The sequence below is a fragment of the Myodes glareolus genome, chromosome 9 (genome assembly GCF_982192425.1).
Source record: "Myodes glareolus chromosome 9, mMyoGla1.1, whole genome shotgun sequence".
NCBI classification, from domain to species: Eukaryota; Metazoa; Chordata; class Mammalia; order Rodentia; family Cricetidae; genus Myodes; species Myodes glareolus.
In genome coordinates, this window is record NC_142034.1 from 13,883,298 (window position 1) to 13,908,257 (window position 24,960).

A 24,960-nucleotide genomic window follows, 5' to 3' on the forward strand; every position below is an offset into this window, starting at 1 on the left:
TCACTGAGAGGAGGCCCTGAGAGTTCCGTTGTGTCGTCTGGAAAGTGAAGCCTAAGTTGCAGTGGGATTCTTGGATGTTAGAGATGCCTGTAAAACAGGTCATGTGCCAAAGAATCTGAACCAAGAGAGATCATACATGCTTCAGGCAAGAGAGCCTGAGGGACAGGGCTACCCGTGGCCTCTGTCATGAGCTACGGGTTTCAAACACAGAGCTAGAGTGTTTGGTTTGGTTTGTCCTGATGAGTTTCTGTTTTGCTTTGATCAGATTTTTTTGTTGTTATTCTTCATTCCTATTCTTTGGAATGAGAAAATTTATTTTATACAACTGAATATTATTGAAAGACTTCCAATAATGTTCCAATATTTTATAGGGGCCTACATTTAAGAAATCACCTTGAGCATTAAAATTTTAAACAGGCTTTTATCCTTTTAAAAATATTTATTTTTAAGTTATGTGTATGTGTGTGTAGGTGGGTATGTGCATGTGAGCAGAAGTACCTGGGAGGTCAGCTCTCCCTGGGACTGGAGTTACAAGCAATTGTAAGCCACCTGAATTGGTGCTAGAAACCAAACTTGGGTGCTCTGCAAGAGCAGTACATGTGCTTAAGCACCGAACCATCTCTCCAGGCCCACAATCTGAACAATGTTAGAACTGTTATGACACTGGGGACTCTGATAAATGAGCTGAATGGCATTCTTCCTTAGGAAACAGTCACTGGTCTTTCAGGACAAGGGATGGAAGGTTACGGTTAAAACATGATGTGTTGGAAGTCAAGCTAAGAAGGCATAGACTTGTGATGATCAATCATTATTGCTAGCTTTACTGGATTTAAAATTGCCAAGACGACATTTTAGGGAATTTACAGGGAGGTTAAAATGAGGAGAGACAAGCCACCTTGAGTGGGGGTGACATCATCCCACAGGCTGAGTTTCTGGACAAAGTGCAAAGAGGAAGAGGAGGAGGACAAATGAGTGTGGCATCCATCTCTCTCTAGTTCTTGGGTGCAGACACTACAGACCCGTGGTCCCCGACTTGTGGCTCTATATCCTTTTGCTATGATGGACTAGAACAGAGCCAAATAAATCATCCTTCCATTTGATGTCTTCTGTCAAATATTTTGTCCCTTCAGTGAGACAATACCTAACACAACATCTTACAACAGAAAATAGCTTTACACAGCACAGTGTCAATCTCCTGGCTTGGGTAATTTACGTTATGCACAAATACAATGTCAATGCTGAGATAAGAGAAGCTCGATGAAAGTATATAGGAAGGTCTTGTACTAATTTAGAACTTTACAATAAGTAAAAGCAAAAGTTACGTCACCTTTAATATTCTTTAAAATAAGTGGTTTTCATAAACAGTTACTCTTTGCAGTCTCTCAATTAGTTCTAGGCTCATGGATTCCCATTTTTTCCTATGACTGTCTCAGCAAACACCTAAAGTCTGGTGCCATTCAAATATTGCACATCGAAGTCCACATCTCTCTTAACTCACCCTACATCACTACAGGTTCCCTCTGATTCCTAGCTCTTACTCTGATACAGTGTTTCCTGCACGTTATATAGCTTTCTAGTTCTTTTATGTTTTATATCCACAAGAGTAAGAAAGCTCCCAGTAATCAATGACAAAGTTACCTTCTGTGATCTTTCTCAGCACTGAACCAAGCACACAGTAAATGCTGCTACAATATGTTGACTCAGTCACCTGTAGAAAATTCACACCATCTATTATGACCCCTCTCTGCTCTTATACATTCAATACAACACTGAATGAACCACTAGCTATCACCTAGACAGGACACAACACTGAATGGATCACTAGTTATCACCTAGACAGGATACTACACTGAATGGATCACTAGTTAACATCTAGACAGGACACAACACTGAATGAACCACTAGCTATCACCTAGACAGGACACAACACTGAATGGACCACTAGTTATCATCTAGACAGGGTACAACGCTGAATGGACCACTAGTTATCACCTAGACAGGATACTACACTGAATGGATAACTAGTTAACATCTAGACAGGGTACAAAACTGAATGGACCACTAGTTATCATCTAGACAGGGTGCAACACTGAATGGACCACTAGTTAACATTTAGACATGGAATAATACTGAATGGACCACTAGTTATCATCTAGACATGGAAATTCAGATTACTTCTTGTATTCAGGAAGTCTCTAACATGGATATTTCCTTCAATTTAAGAAAGTAGCTAGGATTAAAAAAACACCTTAATCCGTATTATATAGAATTACAATTTTGAGAAATATAGACCTAACCTACAAATCCTTAAAAATCTCATTCAAAATGCCTCATTCAAAAACATGAAAAACAGTAACATATGCAACTGCCACAAATCAGATTCAAAGATACTGACATTTTATGAGATATTTTCCATAACCCTGGGTCATTTCCTTGGAGTACTCTGAGGATGTCTATTGATTTGTTAAAAATCATGCAGTGGAAACTAACGTATTTTCTTCGCCAAGAAAATACCGTAGATGAATATTAAATATAGTCCTGCTGGCCAAACTTCACATCTGTACACAATTAAAGTGCAGGTCTTTTCTCAATAATAATTTGTCATACCTTCTGAAACATACACAAAGAAGTTATACAGCATTGCACACCTGAGTGAGTTGCTAATTGTAATACAGTGCTACAGGCCATGTGCTCACTGGATTAATGCAGTCTGAGCTGTGGGGCATGGATGGCATGTGTGTGAATATTAGAAATTTTTAGATTTTTTTGTGTTGGGGGTAGATAAAGCATTGCAACACTGCAAAGATTTAAAAAAAAAAAGAACATAAAGTTTCAAACATACTCCAGTACTATAAACAACTAACAAAGAGAAAAGTACTTTAAGAAAAGTATAGAAAGGCACAGTAGAAACTTCTTACAAATTTGGGACTCAAATACTTTTAAGAATTCTCCTTAAATAAACTAATATTAAAAAAAGTTTAGAAGAATCATTAACTTAGAATGTCAAATATCACAAAAATTCTTTAAAATTTCATAGCAATTTTATAAATGTGGGAAATTACTACATTTGACTGTATGGTAGAGAAGAAAATATTCTGAGTTTGATTTCTAAAGTATAAGTTACAAAACTTTACAAGTAATCAAGATCAATACAATACAATAAAATATTTAGAATATATATAAAATTATTTTATTTTATGACATTTTCTTTTTTTAAAATTTTACCAACATAATATTAATTATTTGGGAATTTTGTATAATACATTCTGATAATACTTATTTCCCATTCCTCCCAGGTTCACCCTCCCACTCCCACCCCTGTGTCCCTCCCCAAGAAATACCAAGTCCAAATTGTGTTACGTATATACTCCTTGGAGCATGTTCAAAGTCCCAGTGGCTGGCCCCTTAAGAAAAACTGAGTCCAAACCCTCTTCCCCACCCTCAACCCTCTTCAGAAGTCATCAACTGTGAAGAACTACACTTCAGCATCCTTATCAGTTTTTTAAGAACTCTCTTCAATAGCTTCCCACCTGGACTCATTCTTTTTTTGGAGTGTGTGTGTGTGTTAGGGGGGGGAGGTTGTCATAGAAACCTTCCATGTCTCTCACTCTCAGTTATGAGTCTTCAGTCATCGATACCACTATAAAAGGAGCTTTCTTGCCTATATCAGTGGGTCACAGCTCAGATCATAGACTTCCACATGGTTTCAGGTGGCAGCATCATGGACATCCACATGGTTGCCAATGGCAACAATGATCACAGGCATCAATATGATCTCTGGAGGCAACATGGACCATTGATATCAACATGCCCCACAGCAGCAGCATAGATCATGGCCCCCAGCTTGGCCTCGGACCACAGATATCAACATGGCCCTCAGCAGTAACCATGAACCTCAGTACTGCCTGCTGCAGCAGCATGGATCCTGGGCGCCAACATGACTTCCAGCCACAGTACAGACCATGGACATCAATATGGCCCTTAGCAGCAAAGAGGTGGCAGCTTGGATTATGAACATGGGTGTGGCCCCCAGTGGAAGTACAGACCAAGGACACCAATATGGTCCCCAGCAGCAGAGCAGAGCAGCTCAAATCATGGACATCAGCCCCCGGAGAAAGCACAGACTATGGACAGACATCAGCATGACCTCCAGTGGTAGTTTGGACCATGGACATCAGCAAGCTTTTCAGTAGGCAGCACAGACATTAACACAGCCTCTAGCAGCAACCCAGACCCGGAAATCTTTCTGAGGAGACAATCTAGAAACGAACCTTTCTTCATTTCAGACATCTTGTTATTGGTCAGAGTCAGGGTGATCATGCAGTTGGGCAGCATGTTGGGGGCAGGACCTGCTCGAGCTCTGGGCTGTTGTATGCCAGCCTGTACTTGGTTCCCTGCCAGCACCCCAGGAACTACCACCATGCTTGCCTCCCCCCAGCAGGGTAATCAGCATGAGAGGCGTAGTGACTTGAGACCCGAGACTCCTGGTGGCCCAAAGAGCTTTGCCACCCCAGTGTCCCTAGTTCCATTTCTTTCCACACACCTGCCGCTCCAGTCAGTCATCTTTTCTCTAATTCCATAAAACCACTTTTATAAATCATCTTCCCACAAGACCTGCCTTTTTCTAGATGTTCCAGAGCTAGTGTGTGCTCTGCAGGCTCGTCCTGTGGCACTGCACCTCCCCTCCGAAGCCTCCATGGGTCTCTCAGATTCCTCTGAGAGGCTCGGCAAGTGTTGGTGGCTGCCGCCATCTTGAATTGACTCTTTATACAATATTTTCATTTTTCAAAGAAACAATGACTTTTTAATTCTTAAAGAATACTTAAATACATGGAGTTTAAAGTATCACTTGTCCCATCTTCTTTCCATGTACAGTGCTGTCATTTTCAATAGTCACATGTGTATTTGTCACTTTACATACTGCAGGAATAAGATTCCTGACAAAAAGAGGTGAAGGAAGGAGGGCTTATGTTAGCTCACGACTCAAAGGTATAGTCAGTCAGTGGAGTCCTGGGGGCGGGGCATGAGGTAGAAGTTGAGTGTAATGAACACTTGCGTTAACCACACTCTCTTTTTATTCAGTTCAGGACCCTGACCTATGAAATAGTACTGCCCACATTTAGGCTAAGTCTTCTCACCTCTATTAACTTAATCTAGAAATCTTTCAGACATGCTCAGAGATTTGTTGCCATGGGATCACAAATATCGTCAAGTGACAAAGTGATCTACAATGACTTACATATTTCAAGAAGAAACAGATCACTTTCTAGACACATGTGTCCACTGTAGTTACCAGGAGGGCATGGAAATTGACAACAAGTGAAGCAGTAGGAAAAGTTTCCCACTAAGGCCAGGCCAGTCCATGACAGGGTCACTGCTGAATCCTACCAGACCTTATATTCCATTATAAAAATTAAATATTCCATATAAAAAGTGCTGGACATTTTTTATGAAGTTAGTACTATTCTGCTACACAAACTGGATTGGTGCGGGAGAATTGTCTGTAATCTGTCAATCATATTTTAGGAAAACCAGACAGGAAGTAGAGGTGATGCAATGAGAACAGGAGAATTCTGGGAAGCAGGAAGTTCCCTCCTACATTCCTGCCCAGATCACTGAAGAAGCAACATGTGAGCTGACAGCTGAAAAAGGTACCACGCCATATGGCTAACATAAATCAGAATAATGGGTTAATATAAACTGCAAGAGTTAACAAGAAGCCTGAGCTAATGGGCCAATCAGTTTTATAATCTTATGGAGTCCTGTGTGTGATTTTCTTTGGGGCTTGCCGGCTGTGGGGTGCTGGGTAGGACAGATACCCCAACAAGTAGGCCCCTTCATGTTACACTGGATAAAAGCACAACAAAGAATAAACTATTAGGACAGTCTCCTAGATGTACATGGATATAAAATTCTAAGTAAAATACTTGCAAACTGGCTAAGAGCACACACTGCTCTTACAGAGGACCTGAGGTTCAGTTCAATTATCTATGTTTGGTAACTCACAACCACTTGCAACTTCAGCCTTTGGGTGTCTAACACTTGTAACTTCTGTCAAGACCTGCACTCATGTGTTCATACCCATTTCCATAATTTACATTTTAAAAAAATCTTTAAAAAGTAGATAAATACTTGCAAACATAATTCAACTACAAATAAAAAAGTTCAGTCACCATACTCAAATAACTTTCACTTTAGTGATACAAGGATGTTTTAACATATGCAAATCAATGAATATATTGCATTACACTAATAAACTCAAGGACTGAAATCACCTGATATCCTAAATATATTCAATAATTTCTTTACACACACAGAAGAAACCAGGGATAGAAAAAATATCTCAACATAGTCATGACAAAGCAGTAGCCAACATTTTATTAAATGGACAAAACTTCTAAGCATTTTCTCTCAAATCAACACTAAGACTTAAATGTTTACTTTCTCTACTCCTGTTCAATATAGTCTTTGAAGTCTTAGCTAGAGAAATAAGACAAGAAAAATAATTTAAAGGATCACAATACCCCAACTAAATAACTTAAGCCACCAAGTAAAACCTCTAGGTGCCAGGAACGGATTCTATCTTACTGAGTTCCACAGACACCTCCCCCAGACAGCCTCACAGGCTGTTGTAAAGGCTACTGGTTGTCCTCCACAACTTGACAGTAGGCCTTATTGCTAGGATACTACCTCCTTATGCCACTGAACATGGGGAAATTGAGATGGTGCCCAATTAGAAACTTAACTGCTAATGACTAGCACTCATGGTTTATGTGCTACCACAGGAGAAAAGTAATTACAAATATCACCCATATGCAAACCCTGTGACCCAAAAAAGCAATTTGTCTTCAATATACACTAGTACAGTAGTGGCACAAACAATATGGGAGTAACTAGCCACTCTTTTGGTTGGATTTAAGGGCCATCGTATAAGATGGAGCCTTAAAGTGCTAAAGTGGACAGGAACCTAAGACTAGAAAGGTCATGAGTCTTTGGGAAAATATACTACTATTGTTCTGCTAGAGAAACAAAGTGGCTCCTAATGACACAGCTATACCATAGATCAAAGCATCAGAGAAGCTTCTTGCAGCAGATAGTAATCACTAGAGGTCCACAACTGGACAGTGCACAGAAAGTGGACTTTGGAGCACTCAGCCCTAAGTGGGACATCTAAACCAAAACCCCTTCCCTCAAGGCTCAGGGATCTACATGGCACACATTGTAAGAGGTTGAGGCGGTAGATAACTCCAAGAAAATAGTGTCCTCTAGACACAACAGAACTAATACACACGTGGACTCGCAGAGACAGGTATAGCATGAACAGACTCTGCACAAGTTCAAGCCAGAAAAGATCCCACCCCAGAGAAGGAGAAGCAGACACACAGTCCCACTCTTAACAAGAAGCGTTTGGCAATCTACACCTGCTGGGAAGGGACAATCAGTTTTCTCCAATGAAGTGTCAGTGGGTGCACCAACCGCAGTCCAGGGCAGTCCTCGTGGCAGGGAGAAGTTGGCCAACACAAAATGGACTCCACATTTTTTTGTTGTGTTGGCATTTTTTGCTTTTGTGAGTGTGTATGTGTGTGGGGGGGCTTTTTTATTTTTTTGTCTGGTTGGCCTTTTGTTTTGATTTTTTTTTTTTTTTTTGGAGAGAGTAAAAGAGAAAAAGAACATGATGTTGGGTTGGTAGGGATATAGGGAAGATCTGGAAGAGTTGGGGAGGAGAAAGAATATGGTCAAATATACTGTATGGATACATACATACTGTATGAAAAACTTTAAATAAAGAAGTGCTCCTATGCTCATGGACTGGAAGTAATATAGTAAAAATGACTATCACCACAAGAAATGCATTACCATTTTTATATCTTTATCATTTCAGCTTGTTCTATCCTATAGATATGGTTATACAATAAAACAAACTAAACCCCCAAACTATAGTAGTCATTTGTAGACTCATGCTCACGATAGAACCATTAATAATTGCTAAATGTCCATCAAGATAAACAAAATGTGGTATATCCACACAATGAAATATTTTTTTTGATCTTACAAAAATTAAATTGTGACACAGGCTAAGGTACCCCAATAGTAAGTGAAATAAAAAAGTCACAAGAAGATATCTACTAAGTAACTCCCTGCACCAGACACCTAGAGTAGTCGAATACACAGAGACAGAATCAGAGTGGTGGTTAGCAAGGGCTGGGGAGAATGAGAATGGAGTTACTGAGTTTAGAAGTGTTCTGGAGATGAAAAACGTCCAGCTGCACAACTTAAGTGTACTTAATGCTACTGTATTATACAATTAAAACATCTTAAAATGGTAAGTTTTATGTCATATTTATTTAAATATATTTTAACATTAATGAATTTAACTAAAATAAGGAAAGGTAGAAAGAAGAAATGGGATTATAAAAATGTTTTCCCCAAAAAAGCCATGAAACTGTGACAGCTTTGTTTTGGGCAATGGTGCTTTGTAAAATTTTAAGTAATGGTTAAATACAATTAGCTCACAGTCTATTATTTCTAGAAAATTCTGGTCAATTTCATCTGTTCTCCCTTGACTTTGAGACCCCCCCTCTCCTAGATGTTTCCAAAGCCGTTTGATCTAGTAAAGTTAGATGGTGACCTTAATTTCAGCTAAATGTAATGATAGCTTTTCCAACGTCAAGTCCTCTCTCCCACTAAAATCAATCTCCTTGATGGAAAGGGCTGTGTTCATATCACCAGTGTCTAAATTTAGGTTATAATGAGAATTAAGTTTTGTTTTGAATTTTAATCTCCAACTCGGACATAAAGGTATCTCTCTGTGTCTCATTCTTACCTTTTTCTCTCTGGGGACAGATGGTCCTGTGTCCCTCAGGGGTCTCAGACTGTCAGCCTGTTCACCTGTTGGAGCATTATACTTCTTTTCTTTTACCCCTGTTAGTTCCAGGACCCATCTTTCCTTGGGAGATGGGAGGTCTAAGTTCAGAGAGTCCCACATCTCCTACAGCACCACTAGGATCCCAGAGGTGACAAGAACTCCATATGCAGGCTACAGGACAGGCAAAGCCACGGTGCCAATTTTTAATGCCTCTCTGCGCTGACAGGTGACTTGGGCCCGTGGGATCTACCATGGAGGAACCCCTCATCTCCCAGGGAAGGATGAGGAGGAATTGTGACATCACAATCACATTGCTTGTTTTCAGATAATAGCTGATGAGATGTTAGAGCTTAAGGGCCAGTTCAGTTTTTTCATGATTTTGATCTTCTGGAGTGGAAAGTCAGATGCTATCCTAGTGCTTAGAGATGGGGAACAATATGAATAGACAGATAGTGGCTTCGAAATATCCCTGTTCAGCTTACTAAGAACTTATAATACAGAACATTTAGAAATACAGAAAATACAATTCAAAAATCACCCTCGGGTCATCCAACCATACTATAAGCTTCACACTTCCTTCCACATTTTCATGTGTGTGGGTCTCTCTGTGGGTTACTTCTCCATCCCATGTCCTTCACTATACCATGATTAACTTCAAAGCACACCCCAAATTCGACCACCTCCCGTCACACTCTGGTCTCAGTTAGTTACTTCTCACCCGGACACCCAGGGTAGCTTCTTAGCTGACTTTCTACTTTGCTCTCTGACAGCTAGGCTCTCCTTTCAAGGAGAACGTTCTCATCTCTTCCTTTATTATCCTTGTGTCATATAGAAGGCACCATGTGACTGGAGCTCTGGGACTCTGGTGGCATCTCCTCTCAATTACTCCTCTCTTCTTGCACGACACATGTCTTCCAAGCTGCTCCTTAGCCACAGCAGTTCTGCTTTGTGCCTTGGAGTCCTCACACTGACTGCTTGGGTACTAGTGATCCCTTCACCCAGACACTGCCATGGCCCGTAGCAACTTTACCTCAGCGAAAGTGAAATCTGGCTGTGCCATTTAAATGATTTATATGTTCCCTGTCTAAATACAGATCAGAGCATACAGCCAACCTTCATGTTAAGTTGGATTCTGACATGAATCTCTGTTTTGTTCACTGTTTCATCCTAACTGACCAGGACTGCATACAACAAAGGCGTCGAGTGTGCAGAGTGTGCAGAGTGTGCAGAGTGTGCAGAGTGTGCCATCGCTTGTGAGCTTCTGTCTTCATTTCCTCCCTTTGGAACCCTCCCGTTCTCTCCCCTCTCTTCCCAATGATACTTTCTGTCTGCCTTTTAGCATTGTGCAAGCCAACAGGACGGTGCTTTCCCCGCTGTGCTCCTTCAGTGGTGTATGAGAACTCTGTAGGGATCTCCAGAGCACTTCCTTAAAAGGAATGACTTATTTCCTCATTTTATTTACTCCTTTTCCTCACTACCTGAAAAATAGTGCCCACTGAGGCAGTGATCTTTGACACCTGGATGGAATGGCTACACTGAGAGTGGGCTATAACAAGACACTGTTTTCAGTGACAACAGTCCCCCACAGCAGTCTCCCTAATCACTCCAGATTGTTACCTGAGAGAGAAATATAATTCACCTTTTATTTTGTCACTGTATTTTAGGGTCTTTTCTTTTTTCAAACAAATCTTGTGCTGACTATAATACAGAGGGAACCGTACAGAAATTTTCTCTTTAAAGTCAATAATACAGTGAATTACACTAACAGTGTTTCTGATGTTAAACCAGGTTTCCATTCCTGAAATGACAGTCATGAGATTTTGGGACATAATGTTCTAAAAAATGCAAATTTTGTCTGCTGAATTTTAAAAATGTTCATTAAGTGAGATCATTTATAGAGGTATATATTTTGAAGTGTTGCTTATCTATGCTATATTAGCCAAGGAATAGATTACTGGTCCAAGAGAAGGGTGATTGTGGTGGTTTGAAAGAAAATGGCCCCCAAAGGGAGAGGCACTATTAGGAGATATGGCCTTATGAAGTAGGTGTGTCACTGTGGAGGTGCTCAAGATACTGCCTGGTGTCTCAGATCACTTCCTGTTGCCTTCAAAATGTAGGACTCTCAGCTACTTCTCCAGCACCATGTCTGCATGCTGCCACGTCCCACCATGATGATAATGGACTGAACCTCTGAACTGTAAGTGAGCCACCCCAATGAAATGTTTTTCTTTATGAGATTTGCTGTGGTCATGGTGTCTCTTCATAGCAATAGAAACCCTAGCTAAGACAGTAGTGTTCATGTCCACAGCATAAGAGTAAGAGACATACAATTATATCACTAAACGGAAACATTCACAAACATCAAAAACCTTGCATGTATGAGACACAAATGCTTATTTCTGTTATTTAATAGCATCTCTTTCAATTCAAACACTAATATCTGAAGATAACAGATGAAGTTAAGTTTCCAAGACAAACAAAAATGTTTTGCTACACAAACCTAAGAGATTTTTATTTATTCTAGGTATTAAGCATTTCATTTATGAGCATCCAAAAAAGACAAAATGCGTTTTAATGAATGTCAAAATTCTCATTCTTAGTGCTTTTATTAGAACATTAGGAAGCTGGGCTGGAGAATGACGAGGATTCTCTGATGCACAAATTCCAAATGCTTACTTTAAAATTAAACAATCATTCACTTATACTGCTAGATTTTCTTTTCAAACAATGTTTTTGAGATAAGGACTCACATATGTCAGATTTGCTTGGACCTTGTTTATATAGACAAGGATGAGCCTGGATTCCTGGTCCTCTGGCCTACACCCCCAAAAGCTGGGACTATTGATTTATCCTGAGTTTCTAGAAAATGAGTGCTCTTCACCATCCTGCAGAGGCAGAGGGAGGGAGAGCAGATGAGGAATGTGCAAGCCCTGTGAAAAGGAGCAGTTGCTCTAGCTCCATCCGAGACTTTCCATGAGCACTGAGCTGGGCAATCCTACCACGTAAGACAGGCCCTTCACAGCATGAATAGTCAAGCAATCGGAGCTCTTTGTATATGCTAGATACTAACCCTCTGCTAGATGCATATGAATAGGTGAAGATCTTTCTCCATTTTTGTAGGCTTAAATGACAATTTCCTTTGTTGTTCATAAAACTTCTAGCTTCATGAGGCCCCACTTATTAATTACTCATCTTAGTGCCTGTGCTCTCTGTGTCCTGTCTAGAAAGTCTTTTTCTGTGCCAATGAATTTTCAAGCATATTCTCTACATTTTCTTCTATTAGATTCTGAATATCTGGTCTTATGTTAAGGTTTTTGATCCATTTGGAGTTTTGTGCAGGGTGATAGATATATACCTGTTTTCATTCTTTTACATGCAGCTATCCAGTTTGACCAGCACCATTTGTTTAAGATGCTTTCTTTACTCCAATGAGTATTTTTTTTGTTTCTTTGTGAAGACAAAACATCAGCTATCTGTGGTTATATGGAGTTATGTCCAGATCTTTAATTCTATTCCTTTAACCGCCTTACTGTTTTCTTGCTAATATCCTCGTGTTTTTATGACTATAACTCTGTGGCACAACTTGAAACCTGGGACAGCAATGCTTCTTGTAGTTATAATATTTTATTAATCAGGACTGTTTTAGGCATCATGGTTTTTGTTTTGTGTGTGTGTGTGTGTGTGTGTTTCCATGTGAAATTTACCATTTTTTTTTGCAGTTTCTGGGTGTAATTATGTTGGGACTTTGATAGATGCATTGAATGTGCAGACTGTTTCTGGTAGAATGGCCATTTTCATAGTGCCACTCCATGAGCATCCATGAACATGGGATCCATGAACATGGGAGACCCTTCCATCTTCTGAAGTCTCATTCAGTGTTGTAAACTCTTTAGTATATAAGTCATTTGCTTGGAAGGTTAGATACTTTTTTTGAGGCTGTTATTAAAGGTATTGTTTCCTTGATTTCTTCTCGGTATGCTTATCATTTGTATACAAGCATAAATGAAAGACCCTCCTCTTTCAGTTTAATAAACAAACACCTTAGACATGATTTCAGTATTGACTTAGGGGACTTCCTATGGGACAGGTGCTTCATAGCAACTGGATAAAGTAGGAGAGGGTGAGGGCCGTTGCTTTAAAAAGATAGAAAAGAAGAGGAAATAAGATTCCAAGAAGAATACATTATCTCTTGTTACAGAGGAAATAATAAGCTAATTTAGTTGAAATATTTGATTTGGTATCCTGTCAAAAAACATCTCACCTTTTAGTAAGATAAAACAGCCCTTTCACCACACAGAGGATGTTTACCATGGAGGTCATTGACACGTCAGAATTCTAAACCTCCATGGGTAATGCATTTGTCACACAAACATCAAGACCTGAATTTGAATCCCTAGGACCCGGAAAAAGCTGGTAGGGACGGTGCTTGCCTGTAATCCCAGCATGCAAGAGGAGGAGACAGGGGATTTCTAGAGCAAAGAAAATAGCTGGACTAGACAAAGCTCAGAGCTCTGGGTGTGGTGATAGAGGCTATCTCAAGATACAAGGTGGAGAATAATCTAGAAGTCACCAGACCTCAATGTTTGAATTCTAAATGCAGTTACATACATGTATATATGCACTTACACATGTGGCCCCACACGAGTACACACACACACACACACACACACACACACACACAAATCCAAACCTCACCGCAAGTGAGTACTGATTCATTGTATGCAAGCTCAGCATCATCTTAGGCTGTCTAAGTTGGTATTGTGTAGTTTTCTTTTTCAAATTCTTGTTATGCTAAGAGGTATCCATTAGCCCAATATAGCTGTCTACAGTTCACAGACCCACAGGAAAATAACAACTTTAAATTCATAATTTGGAGGTAATAATATAGATTAGACTGGATGTTACTTGTCAATCAATTTATATAAATCTCAATATTTAATTTAAAATTTAAGAATATTAAGCTCCGTATTTTTTAATCAAAGGAAAAAGTCAGGGAAAAGATCAAAGGAAGAAGAGAATTGAAATTAGAAGTCCCTTTAAAGCAAAAAATGACAGTGTCTTCATAAGTTAATATTAATCCTTTAAATATAAATTTCAGAGGTCTGAGAAGTCTCTATGAGCTTAGCTTTCGGTAATTATGCCTTATGCAGCATTTCTTAAATTTGAAAAAGATGTTGAATTGTTGCTCAGAGTCTTTTAATGACTTTAGGCTGGCAGATTTCCAGAATAATCCTTCAGATATCACTTAAAATTGTAGACTGGGAACCTAAGCTGGCAAATGTATGTCAAATTCGGAAAGCTTTTCACTTTGTATACTGCAGAAAGTGATTTCCCATACACTTTAGAATATCAAAATAGTAAGTTCAAAACAGTTCTTCATAGGTGAGGATTTACAAAGGGCAAGAAAGGCACACTAGATGGAACACAGATAAAAGCATTTGTGACCATAAAGCCAAAATGTGTGTCCCAAGAGTATTTGCCATAATAATAAGATTTTTATCACTAAAAGTAAAAGGAGTTTGTATAGGTTCCCAAAGGAAACAGAACCATAAGGGGAGAGAGACGGCAAAGAATACCAAAAGACAAGTCACAGAAAATGAACAATGTACACACAAATCTAGTATAAATATCGAATCTTTTGATAATAATCAATTTTCAGAACAATACCAAAAATTAAAGGAGAATGTAATAAATGCCCAAGGCATATGAAGGAACAGCAAACGTCCCGAAACATAAGGTGGTCTATGCTTTCTGAAATGCAGCTGGACCTCACACTTCCATGGGAATTTAACTGAAGAGAAAGGAAGATAGGAAGAGTTGATAAAAATTCATGAAGGAATAAGCTAATAGTCATATTAAAATTTTTAAAGCCCAAATCTCTCATAGTAAAATAACACAATAAATTATGCTGTGTTTACAAATAAAATAGCAGCTAATCAGAAACTGGTAACTCACACAGATGTTAAGCTGTTCTTGCTGGTTATGTTTGAAGGTGGTATTCCCAGGAGGTTTCAACGATTACTTTTCATATTTTCTAAACATCCTTTATTTAAAGAATTACTGCTTCTAAGAAGCTCCACAGTTTGTTTTTCTAACAGACGTGAAATTTATTCACTATCAGCACAGAGCAATACTCTTTAACCTTTCCCAGCTCCAAACACCACGTACTTTATTTCAGTTCTGTTTGAGAGGGACTTGAAAAGTGCACAGGCAGCTTTCACTTTGCACATACCACTCATGTATTTTCTTGGATTCTCTGCATCAGGGATGTGACCTTGTGGAGGTACTTCATGTTTTCCAGAACTCAAGCCCACTGAAGATGTCATCTTGGTCTAAATCACTGCTGACAGCCAGTCAGGTAGGATCCAATTTAGGGCTTTTCTAACCATAACATTGTGCGACTGAAGGGTCCCAGGCCTATACGGAAGGTTCTACTTAGATCGCTTCTTATTCTAGTGTTATCTTCTTCTCTTTGAACCTAAGTTTCCACTCAATAATAAGACCTTGTTCCTGACTAGATCCTGAGCTGCTAGCAAATATTTTGACTTTTAGGTGTATCTACATATTAAGTTGTACATGGTATATGCGTGTGTGTGTGTGGGGGGGGTGCATGCCAGGTGCAAGTGCTTAGATAAGAGGATAACATTGGGTGTCTTGTTTTATAAGTCTGTCTAACTCCCTTCAGACCGTGCCTCTCACTGAACCTAAGTTTGCCATTAAGGTTTGGCAGCCTAGACAACGAGACCAGCTCATTATTTGTCTCTGCTCTGTAATTGTGGAATTATAAGTATGCATGACTGTACCATTTTTTTTCAGGGAGATGCTGAGGATTTGAACTCAGGTCCTCACATTTGTGCAAATGCTCTTACCACTGCACCATCTTCCTAGTACTAAATTAAGCTTTCTAATCAGATGAGAAGAATTCAGCAATTTTGCATAATTATTAGCAACTAAATTTCAGCTTATTGGTATTGGTTTAAATTTTCATAGAAGGAACTAAAGTGCTTATTTGTAGAGAAAAATCAAAATTATATCTAAAAATAAGCTTTATGTTTAACTTATTTAATATGGAAGAAATTATATGAGACACAAATGAATATTTGAATACAAAGATAAATTTTGCCCTATTCAAAGTATCTATAAAATCAAAGTTGGATGACATATACTAATTTATTTATTCACACTGTCATACACTAGGGATATACTGAATTCTTTGATTCACTCACATAACATTTAATGAATGTCTTTTGTGCAAAGCACTATTATTTCATCCTGGAGCTTTAAAAAAATAATATTCACAAGGCATGCTTTTGACTTAGTCCAGGCATTTTCTGCAGCTGAAATCGCTAAACTCTTGTTTGTACTAATTAAGCAAAACACTCATCAATATGAAACACAAATAACTAAGTATCAAGAACCTAGTACTTGGATTTTCTCACATGGACTTTGAGGTTGACACACTCTACCAACTCATCAGAAGCCAGCAGTACCCTGAGTGTCAGCCTCTGTACAGCTCTCTTCCATCTCTTCAGACTGCTCTTTTCTTTACCCACATTTCCCTGAATTCTGGTTAATCTTCAGTGCCTTTCTCCCATGTTGCCTAGTATGATTGTGGCCACGTCTGTCTTCCGTATGATTTGCCTTCTTAGTCCATTTTAGGAACCCTGCTCTTCCATACTCACACTCTCCCACCTCCCCTCTGTATGTACATGGACCCTACTTTCACACTGCTTGAAACTCCCGACTCAAGCAGACTGTATGATTCTGCATCAAGATCAACTGGTTAATATTTACCTATAAGTTTCTTTCAAGGTCTATCACAGAATTTCTTTTTATCTTTACCAACCTTCTTTCTGTCTCTTTCCCGAATAGCAGGCTTGTATCCTGTCCCCCACACAATATGCACTAGAGGCGAACATCTCCATGCACCAAGCTTCTCTAGCATCAGTGCTACAGAACTGAACAGAAGATGAGGCTCTCTGTTGTGGGACTCACACTCTAGTGGGTGGAGGGCTAGAGAACAAACAAGTACACACAAATACATGCATGGTTTTATACTGTGAGATGAGCTAGAAAGACATTTTGAAAGAGGTGGTTAAGTCAGTCAGTCTGTAGATGAAGAGCACGGAGAGGGATCCTCCGAGGAGGGCAGCAGGACACTACAGAACATTATGAGAAGAAGGTACTAGGTATCAGGACCTGGGAGCAGGAACGGTTGGCATATTCAAGGAAAAGACTGATCCCCTGCGTTTCTGCAAGGGCTGAGGGGGGCTGCTCAGCTGTACACCCATTTGCAGCCAGCAGGCATGCCACCAGTCATCCTCGGCCAGTCTTCAGCCTGGACTACCTCTCACAGTCCCTTTTCTCCTGTTTCAAAATGCTCAAGAGGTGTTGAGTGTAAAGGACACTCTGCTCTGACTCCTGCTGACCTGATTGCCAGAGTCCCCAGTCAGCAGAGGGCTCCCACATCTGCATGACCTCACTTAGCTTTGGCAAATGTGGTTTGTGTCTATACTATCATCTTCAGTATGCTGTCTAAGACCATCGGTGATGTCTCAGCTCAGATCCAGTGGCCTTTCCTCAACCCTCATCCTTCTTGACTTTCTGTCACATTCTTGACAGTCCCACTTTCCAAAGACTCTTTGTTTCATGAAAATAAATTCTGTACATAGTTCTTCTACCTCGATGACCCCTCTGTGACTGTTACTTCCCAACCTCTAAGATGTTTGTGACCCCACTTCATTGTCTATCTGTCGGCCTCTCCTTTCTTCCTCCTCCTCATCTTCAGCAGTCTCACTCCTAAAGCCGGAAGCCAGCATTCTCTGTGGGCAACTTCTACGCCTGTTTTCCCCAGGCCCACCTTTTCCTTCAATATCCAGAAAGATCCTTTCAATAGCAAATGAAAACCAAAGAGCATGTTCAGGCAGCACTCTCAACTCAGCACATTGTGAGCTGAATTCATAAGCTTCTTCCCCAGCCCTGAGACTTCTATGTTTGCAAATGATTAACAGGTAAGTGTGACTTTCACAAGACTCACAGTGCCCTCTCTGCAATAATCCTGAAGTATGTCCTTTTTGCTTTGTTGCCACTGAGACACTTTGCCACCTCATATGCATCTCTCCCAAGCCCTCAAGAGTCTGTCTCCTAGACTAGACCCATTCCATCAACTCTTCTACGGCTATGCCATCAAAAGGATGCTGACAGAATGAGTCTCCTCATGATCTCCTGATGTGGGATTCCCTGCTGTATGCTGTGAATATGTTTTATTACCATTGGTTAATAAAGAAGCTACTTTGGCCTATGGCAGGGCAGAATAAAGTCAGGAAGGAAATAAGAACAGAGATATATAGAAAAAGTAGGCAGAGTCAGAGAGACGCCATGTAGCTTCCAAATGAAAGATGCCAAAACTTACTGGTAAACCATAACCTTGTGGTGCTACATGGAATAATAGAAATGGGTTAATTTAAGATGTAGGAGCTAGCTAGAAATACGCCAGAGCCACGGGGTCAAATAGTATTGTAATTAATAATAGTTCTGCATGATTACTCGGGCCTGGGTGGCTGAGAAATGAATGCACAGTCTCAGATTACAGTTCTCATTTCTGGACAGCTAATTCCTCAGGATCTGTGGCTTGGAATGCCATGCTCCATATCTACCATTCACATAATTTTCCTCACTCTCGAGGGAAAATTATTTCCTTTAATTTAATGTTCCCTTATAGTACTTATAGTCATACATCTACATGTGTTTTTGTCTTGCAGTTTATTATTTCATTATCTTTTAAAATGATCTTTTTGAGGATAATATCCGACGCCCTTTTTTCTTGCTCTAAGTCACAGTCCTGCATCCTCTCTACGGCCTGCTGCATCAGCAGGTTGCTATCTATGTGAGGGTGCTTCCTAATTCTCAAAGTCCTGCTTGCGACAGTATTAGAGCATTGCTGTGTTGTACTGTTCGGATGGCAGGCTCAACAACATCCCACTTATATGTTTACAAGGCACCTTAGCCTGAACGTGTGCTGCGCGGCTTCACCTCTCGCTCTCACAGTCTTCTTTATAGCACAGAGTAACACCATCTGTCTCCTGGCATCACCGTGACTGCTCCCAGGCTTGCTCTCCTTTGCTCTCTTGTCTCCCACATGTAAACTAACAGTAAATCCTGCCAGCTCTACCTTTCAAACACATCCCTGCGATTTTTTCTTCTTTGAAGAATACCACAACTGCTGCTCTACTGCCCAAGCCCAAGTCCCTTGTGGTCTGTTTCATTATCGCAGTCCTTTATGGTTGGTCCCCCTTCCTCTTCTGCCCTCCAACTAGTCCATTGTCTTCATGAAGAAATCCCACTTTATAGTGTCAAGTCAGATAGTGCCACTGCTCTGTTCACTAGAGAAGGATACCTTCTCTACTAATAGACACATTCATGTGTCACACCATGACAACCTCAGGACCTGGGCTGGGGCACTGAGGACTCCTTTATGGATTCTCCCTGGTCATTGTCTGCAGCCACACTAGTGCCCACACTGGTTTTCTAAGAGAAAACTTTCAGTTCTTTGAAGCACCCTTACTGCCAAGGGCAAAGTACGTTAAAAATCTAACTTATGTGTGAATTAGGACACTAAGGCCATGCCCTAGGCTCACATTGTAAAATCTGTGCAATAGTATGTAGAGTGATTGTATGTAGCCTTTCGGGGCTCAACATTACTTGAAAAGGAAAAGAAAAAGAGAAGCCAAAGTTGAACAGAATTAGATGATTCTTAAATTTCCCTTTCCAAGTTCTATTCCAAAGATCCAGACTGGCATTAACTAAAGAGCTCCAAGAACAATTTACAGCTGCTATGAAGAACAGCAATTCTCTTTCAGCACATGATTAAATATTTAAGCTCTTAGAAAGAATATTCTAGCTTGTAATTTGAATGTAATACAAGCCAAAATGTGTAAATAAAATATTGATGTTTACTTAAAAATATAATATTATAAATAAACTTATTTCTGCTAAAATATCAACCTAGGAAAATATACCATCTTTTTTGTTAGTGTTATTAAAGAGAAATTATAAAGACTAAAAATAACTATCAGACAACCTAGGGAAAATGTATAACTCATTCTAAACCTAAGAAAAATTCAGTACTACAGCCCAAGCGTTCCCATACTATGTGGTTTGAGACAATCTGATGACACTATCCTATCACGGTGTTTGATTATGACAAGAGAACCCCTTCCACAACAGTCAAGGGGAAGTTAAGTATTTCCTAACTTCATTAGAGCATTTTAGCAGTGCATGAGGCAGAGCAAGATGTACAAACTGCTCATCTAAATCTGAAGAGTAGATCCATGTCTAACACCTTTCAGAGACTAAACCTCAGAGTGGGTTTTAAATCTGCACTCTACAGTCTAACCAAAAGGCCTTCCAAACAGTTCCTCACCTTCTCCAGGGTCATCTCAGTCTCTGCGGCATGCGTCTTTTTCAGCTCCATTCTCACCCTCTCTGATTCAGCCTTCAGTTTGTTGACAGCAGTCTCATGGTCCCTTGCAGCCCTTTGCTTTTCTTCTTCTCGAAGAAGACCAAGTTCTACGAGCTGCTGTTTCCGCTGAGAGTTCACGTTAATCAGCTCTTCCCTCAACTTATGGACCTGGGCCTCCATGTCAGCAATAATCTAGGAGAAATAGACAGACATGAATAGAGAAGTCACAGAGGAACACAAGGCCAATAAGTACACATCTTAAAGGTCACTTGCCCTTCATGTCCCCACCCAGGATCATTTTTGCTCTCTGTGTCCTTCAATCCCATGCTGTTCCTTCTCACCCTCAGAGGTAAACACCATGTGGAGATAAACATTTTCCTACACACTGTTTAATTAAGCACCACCACATTGCCTAATCTTACTTGTTCGTAATACCTATGTTGGTGGAATATTATGAGTGTTCTTCTGAAACTGGTTTTCAAATATTCAACATCAAGTTCTTGGCATTCATCTAATGTCTTTGTGTTTTTGCTTTTGTTTATGTATTGTTGGTTTTGATTTTGTTATGTCCTTACTTCTATTTTCTTAGTTTCTTTTGTATTCCTTCTTCTAGTATCTTATTTTTTGGATAGCTAACTCATTTTTATCCCTTCTTTTCTGATTTATAAATTTGAAGTTGTGTTCCATTTGTTTAGATATATGGTGTTTTACTATCACATAGTCCAATACACATTTAACTTCCTTTATTCTTTCCTTTGACATGTGAATCATTTAGATGTATGTTTCTTAGCTCTAAATTTCATGGACTATGTTTCCCAAGGCTGCTCTTATTAGAGTTCTTTATTAAGTGCCCCAAATGAAGTGGTTTAAAAGAACATTGATGTGAAGCTTGGGAGAGGGCTCAGCAGCCCTCTGAACACTTAAGAACACATTGCTGCTCTTGCAGAACACCAAGGTTTGGTTCCCAGAACCCATATAGCTGCTCACCACCATTCATAGCTGTTGTTATAAGGGGGATCCTGTGTCCTTTTCCGACCTCTGTGGGCAGCAGGTCAGGACCCAGTGTGTATACATACATACATACATACATGCAAAACATTCATATACATAAAATAAATGAATCATTAAAATATAAGAGAAATATATTTTTTCATAGTTTTGTGATGTGGGATTCCCCTCTGTATGCTATGAATACCATTGGTTAATAAAGAAACTGCTTTGGGTCTATAGCAAGCTAGAGGGGAACAGAGATAGGTGGCAAAAACTAAACTGAATGCTGGGAGAAAGGAGGCAGAGTGAGGAGAAACCATGAAGCTCCTGCCAGAGACAGAGGTGCTGAAACTTTGTTGGTAGGCCACGACCTTGTGGTTATGCACAGATTAATGGAGATTGATTAAATTAAGATGTAAGAGTTAGCAAATAAGAAGCTAGAGCTAATGGGCAAAGCAGTGATTTAAATAATATGGTTTCTGTGTGATTATTTTGGGACTGAATAGCTGGGAACCAATAAGCGGCCTCCCTCTAACAGTTCTGGAGAATAGAAATCTCCATACTAAGTGCTGTCTGAGTTGGTTCCTCTGGGACTCTGAAGAGCTCATTCCACTCATCTTTCTTAGATGTAGGACCCAGGTCTGCCCCTGCTCCTGGGGTGCATCTTGAGGACAGTTTCTGGTCAGCCAGCTAAAACATTCTGTTTGTTCCTGTGCTCCCTCTGCCCTGCCTGGTGATTAGCTGTAGGGCATTGTTGACTCCATCTTTGGTATGGTAATTTCCCACCTGCCTGGGCGGTAATCCTTGTGCAGCAGCCAGGTATATGAGGATTTCCCCAAGGTTAAATAAACAGCATTGCTGATCTCCTTTCAAATGACCCAGGTCTCTTTGTGTGTTCTTTCAATCTCCAGGCCCTTGCCCTACTCAACTTGCATACGGTACAGTGGCATGCGAACTGTACAGAGGGGGTAACACAGAATCGGGTGTTACACTCAGATGCTGCTGGAATCTGCCATTCACACTTGGTATTCCCTGGTGTGTAGACACAGCAGTTCAACCTCTTTTCCACCTTGCCAGGGTTCTCCTCTCTCTGGATATCTGTGCCTCTATGTTTCTCTCTTTCATAAGGGCACTGGCCACATTGGGGTTAGAATAGAATGTACTATATCTTCCACTACTAAAAATTGAGATTGTTTGATGGTAAGCTATGTTGTCAAGTTTTTAAAGGCTTCAAAGAAGGCAGCTAAAAAGTTGGTTTAAACTTTTTATGTATGTCGAGTTTTATATTCTATAAGTGTCCATTGAATGAAAATTTGATGCTGCTGAAGACTATCACCTGCTGATAGATGGAAGTGTAAGCTATCAGCCAATGATTCACGTTAAAATCTCATTGCACTGACAAATTTGTCTGTTCCTCTTTGCCAAGTTTCCTTTTATATATTTTGAGATTATAAGGGACATCTCTTGTTCACTTGCTTTTTTGTTATCAATGTTCCTCATATGTTCTTATTATTGAATAATTGCACTCCTTACCTTCAGCATGAGTTCTGCTATAAAGTCACTTTTGCCTAGGGTTAATAGCAGGAACAGCAGTTCTTTAGATGAGGGATATTGTTTGGTATATTTTATTTAGTATTTTACTTTAGAGCTTTCTGCATCTTCAATTTTTAGATGGATATGTTATAAACAGCATATTGATTTCAACTTTCTTTTTGAAATTTTACTAATCTTTGTCTTTTAAATATAGTATTTAGTTCAGTTAGTTTTCATAAAATTAAATATTAGCCTTTAAAAAATCTTTTTGTGCTATTTGTACATTCCACATTTTCTCCATTTTGTCTTTTAGTCGAAACAAATCTGTCCATTCCCTCCACCATCTTTCCTGTCCTCCCTCACCTGGCAGTCAGGAGCTGCATTTCCCATCCTGGTCCCTTACTTGTCAGTGCTCACAGTGAGAACACTTTGCTACATGTTTTTAAGTTCTTTCCAAAGGGTTCGGCATCAACCCCTGTAGCATGTACAGGTTTGAATACCTCTTTCTGGGTGGGGTTGAAATGCCAGTGGTTAGTCCTTTGAAGGACTTCAGTTCATCTCTGCCTGCTTTCCAGGTCTGCTCTTTGTCTCCCATGTTCCTTGGGTTCTTTACTTTCCCCTGAGTGTCCACATGCCTTGTTATTTTTATCAGGCTTGTTACCTTTAAATCTCTGTCAGATCTTTGACAACTACCACAAGCTTTTCAGTGAATGCGGCTCTTCTCTGTTTCCATGCCTTAGAGAACCCAATCTTTCTTCTTACAATATTGCCGACGTAAATTTATTTAAATTTTCCTGTTCTTTCATTTCTCTTTATACCTTTCATATTCCTCCCTCATGCATCAGTCTCTCCTGCATTATTTTCTTCTGCTTATGAAATGTTGTCAGGTTGATTCAGGTTCCAAGTTTCACGTGTTTTGCTCTTATTTCTAGTTTTACTTTTTGTCTAGTATGCTTTACATTCTCTGTCTTTCACCAGATTAAATCCATTTACATTTTTCTTAGTCATGACTTTACATGATAACACTTCTTTCTAGTTCAGAGATGACAGGCCAAGCAGTTAAGTCTTGTAATCTTGTTCTACTCTCCACAACTTCTGGAGGTTCTGGTCCACAGTGTTCTACTCAATTTCTGTGCTTTTAAAAAATGTAAGCTTCTATTTATCAGAATGTTATCCGTGGGGACAAAGTGGCTGTTGACCATCATATCATATGGATAGCAAGGGAAACACTAATATCTCTAGATAACTTTGAGAAGACTTTTCTCAATCTCTCCTGATTCTTGGGAGAACTAATATCTCTGAATTTTTCAGGTGTAGACCACTGACTCATTGTCAAAGACTGAAATATAATTTCTCTTTTTCTTTTTGTACAGGGCCACATGTAGCCTAGACTAAACTTGAACTCACTATGTAACCAAGGCTGGCCTTGAACTCCTAATTTTCCTGCCTCTGCCTTCTAAGGGCTTTGTATTACAGACATGAACAACACTCCTGGTTTAAGATGGAGTACTTCTGTTCCTGGTTCACTAATGTCCAACTCAACCACACACTATGGGCATGACCAGTTTTATGTATATTGATGGCCCAGACTTTCATATATAAATGGTCCCTGTACCTCATAAAAGTAGAAAAACAAAACAAAATAAATATTCTCAACAAATACCCAGTTTAAAAAAATACCTTCAAAATGAGAGCTATCTTTAGTCCTTTGTTGATAGCTTCTGTTTGCACTCAGTGGTTGGTATATGACTGTCCTGATTAGTACAAGAGCTTACGTACACAACAAAAGTTCTTTATAAAAAGTACGCAGCAATTCAGCACTGTGTAAAGTGAGAGTTGACCAGGGAACCTAGTTTGCCATGGCACCAGATAAATACTTAGTTCAGACTTAAGCAAACCTCCTTGAATCCTGTAGCTGCCCGTGTTTGTGTCTACATCTTCTGTCCCACTGATCCACATGTCTGTTTCTGCACTGGTCCCATGCTGTTTTTGTTACTCTGGCTCTGCAATGTACCTTGAAATCAAGCACAGGGACACTTCTAGCTTTATTTATTTTTGCCTAGGATTGCTTTGGCTATCCTGTCCTTTGTAGTCCCAAATAAAATTTAAA

General features: G+C 39.7%; 1 protein-coding gene across 4 annotated transcripts in view; it reads right to left on the reverse strand.

Moving 5' to 3' along the window:
- Nucleotides 1-24,960, reverse strand: part of Cep112 (centrosomal protein 112) — a 410,571-nt gene that overhangs the window by 140,518 nt on the left and 245,093 nt on the right. For all 4 annotated transcript variants that reach the window (XR_015738731.1, XM_087909848.1, XM_048446068.3 and 1 more), the window contains one exon: nucleotides 20,289-20,519. Coding sequence is in view for 3 of the 4 variants with exons in the window: in XM_087909848.1 (XP_087765974.1) it covers nucleotides 20,289-20,519 (231 nt within the window). In the remaining variant the exon portion in view is untranslated. The remainder of the gene's footprint in view (nucleotides 1-20,288; nucleotides 20,520-24,960) is intronic.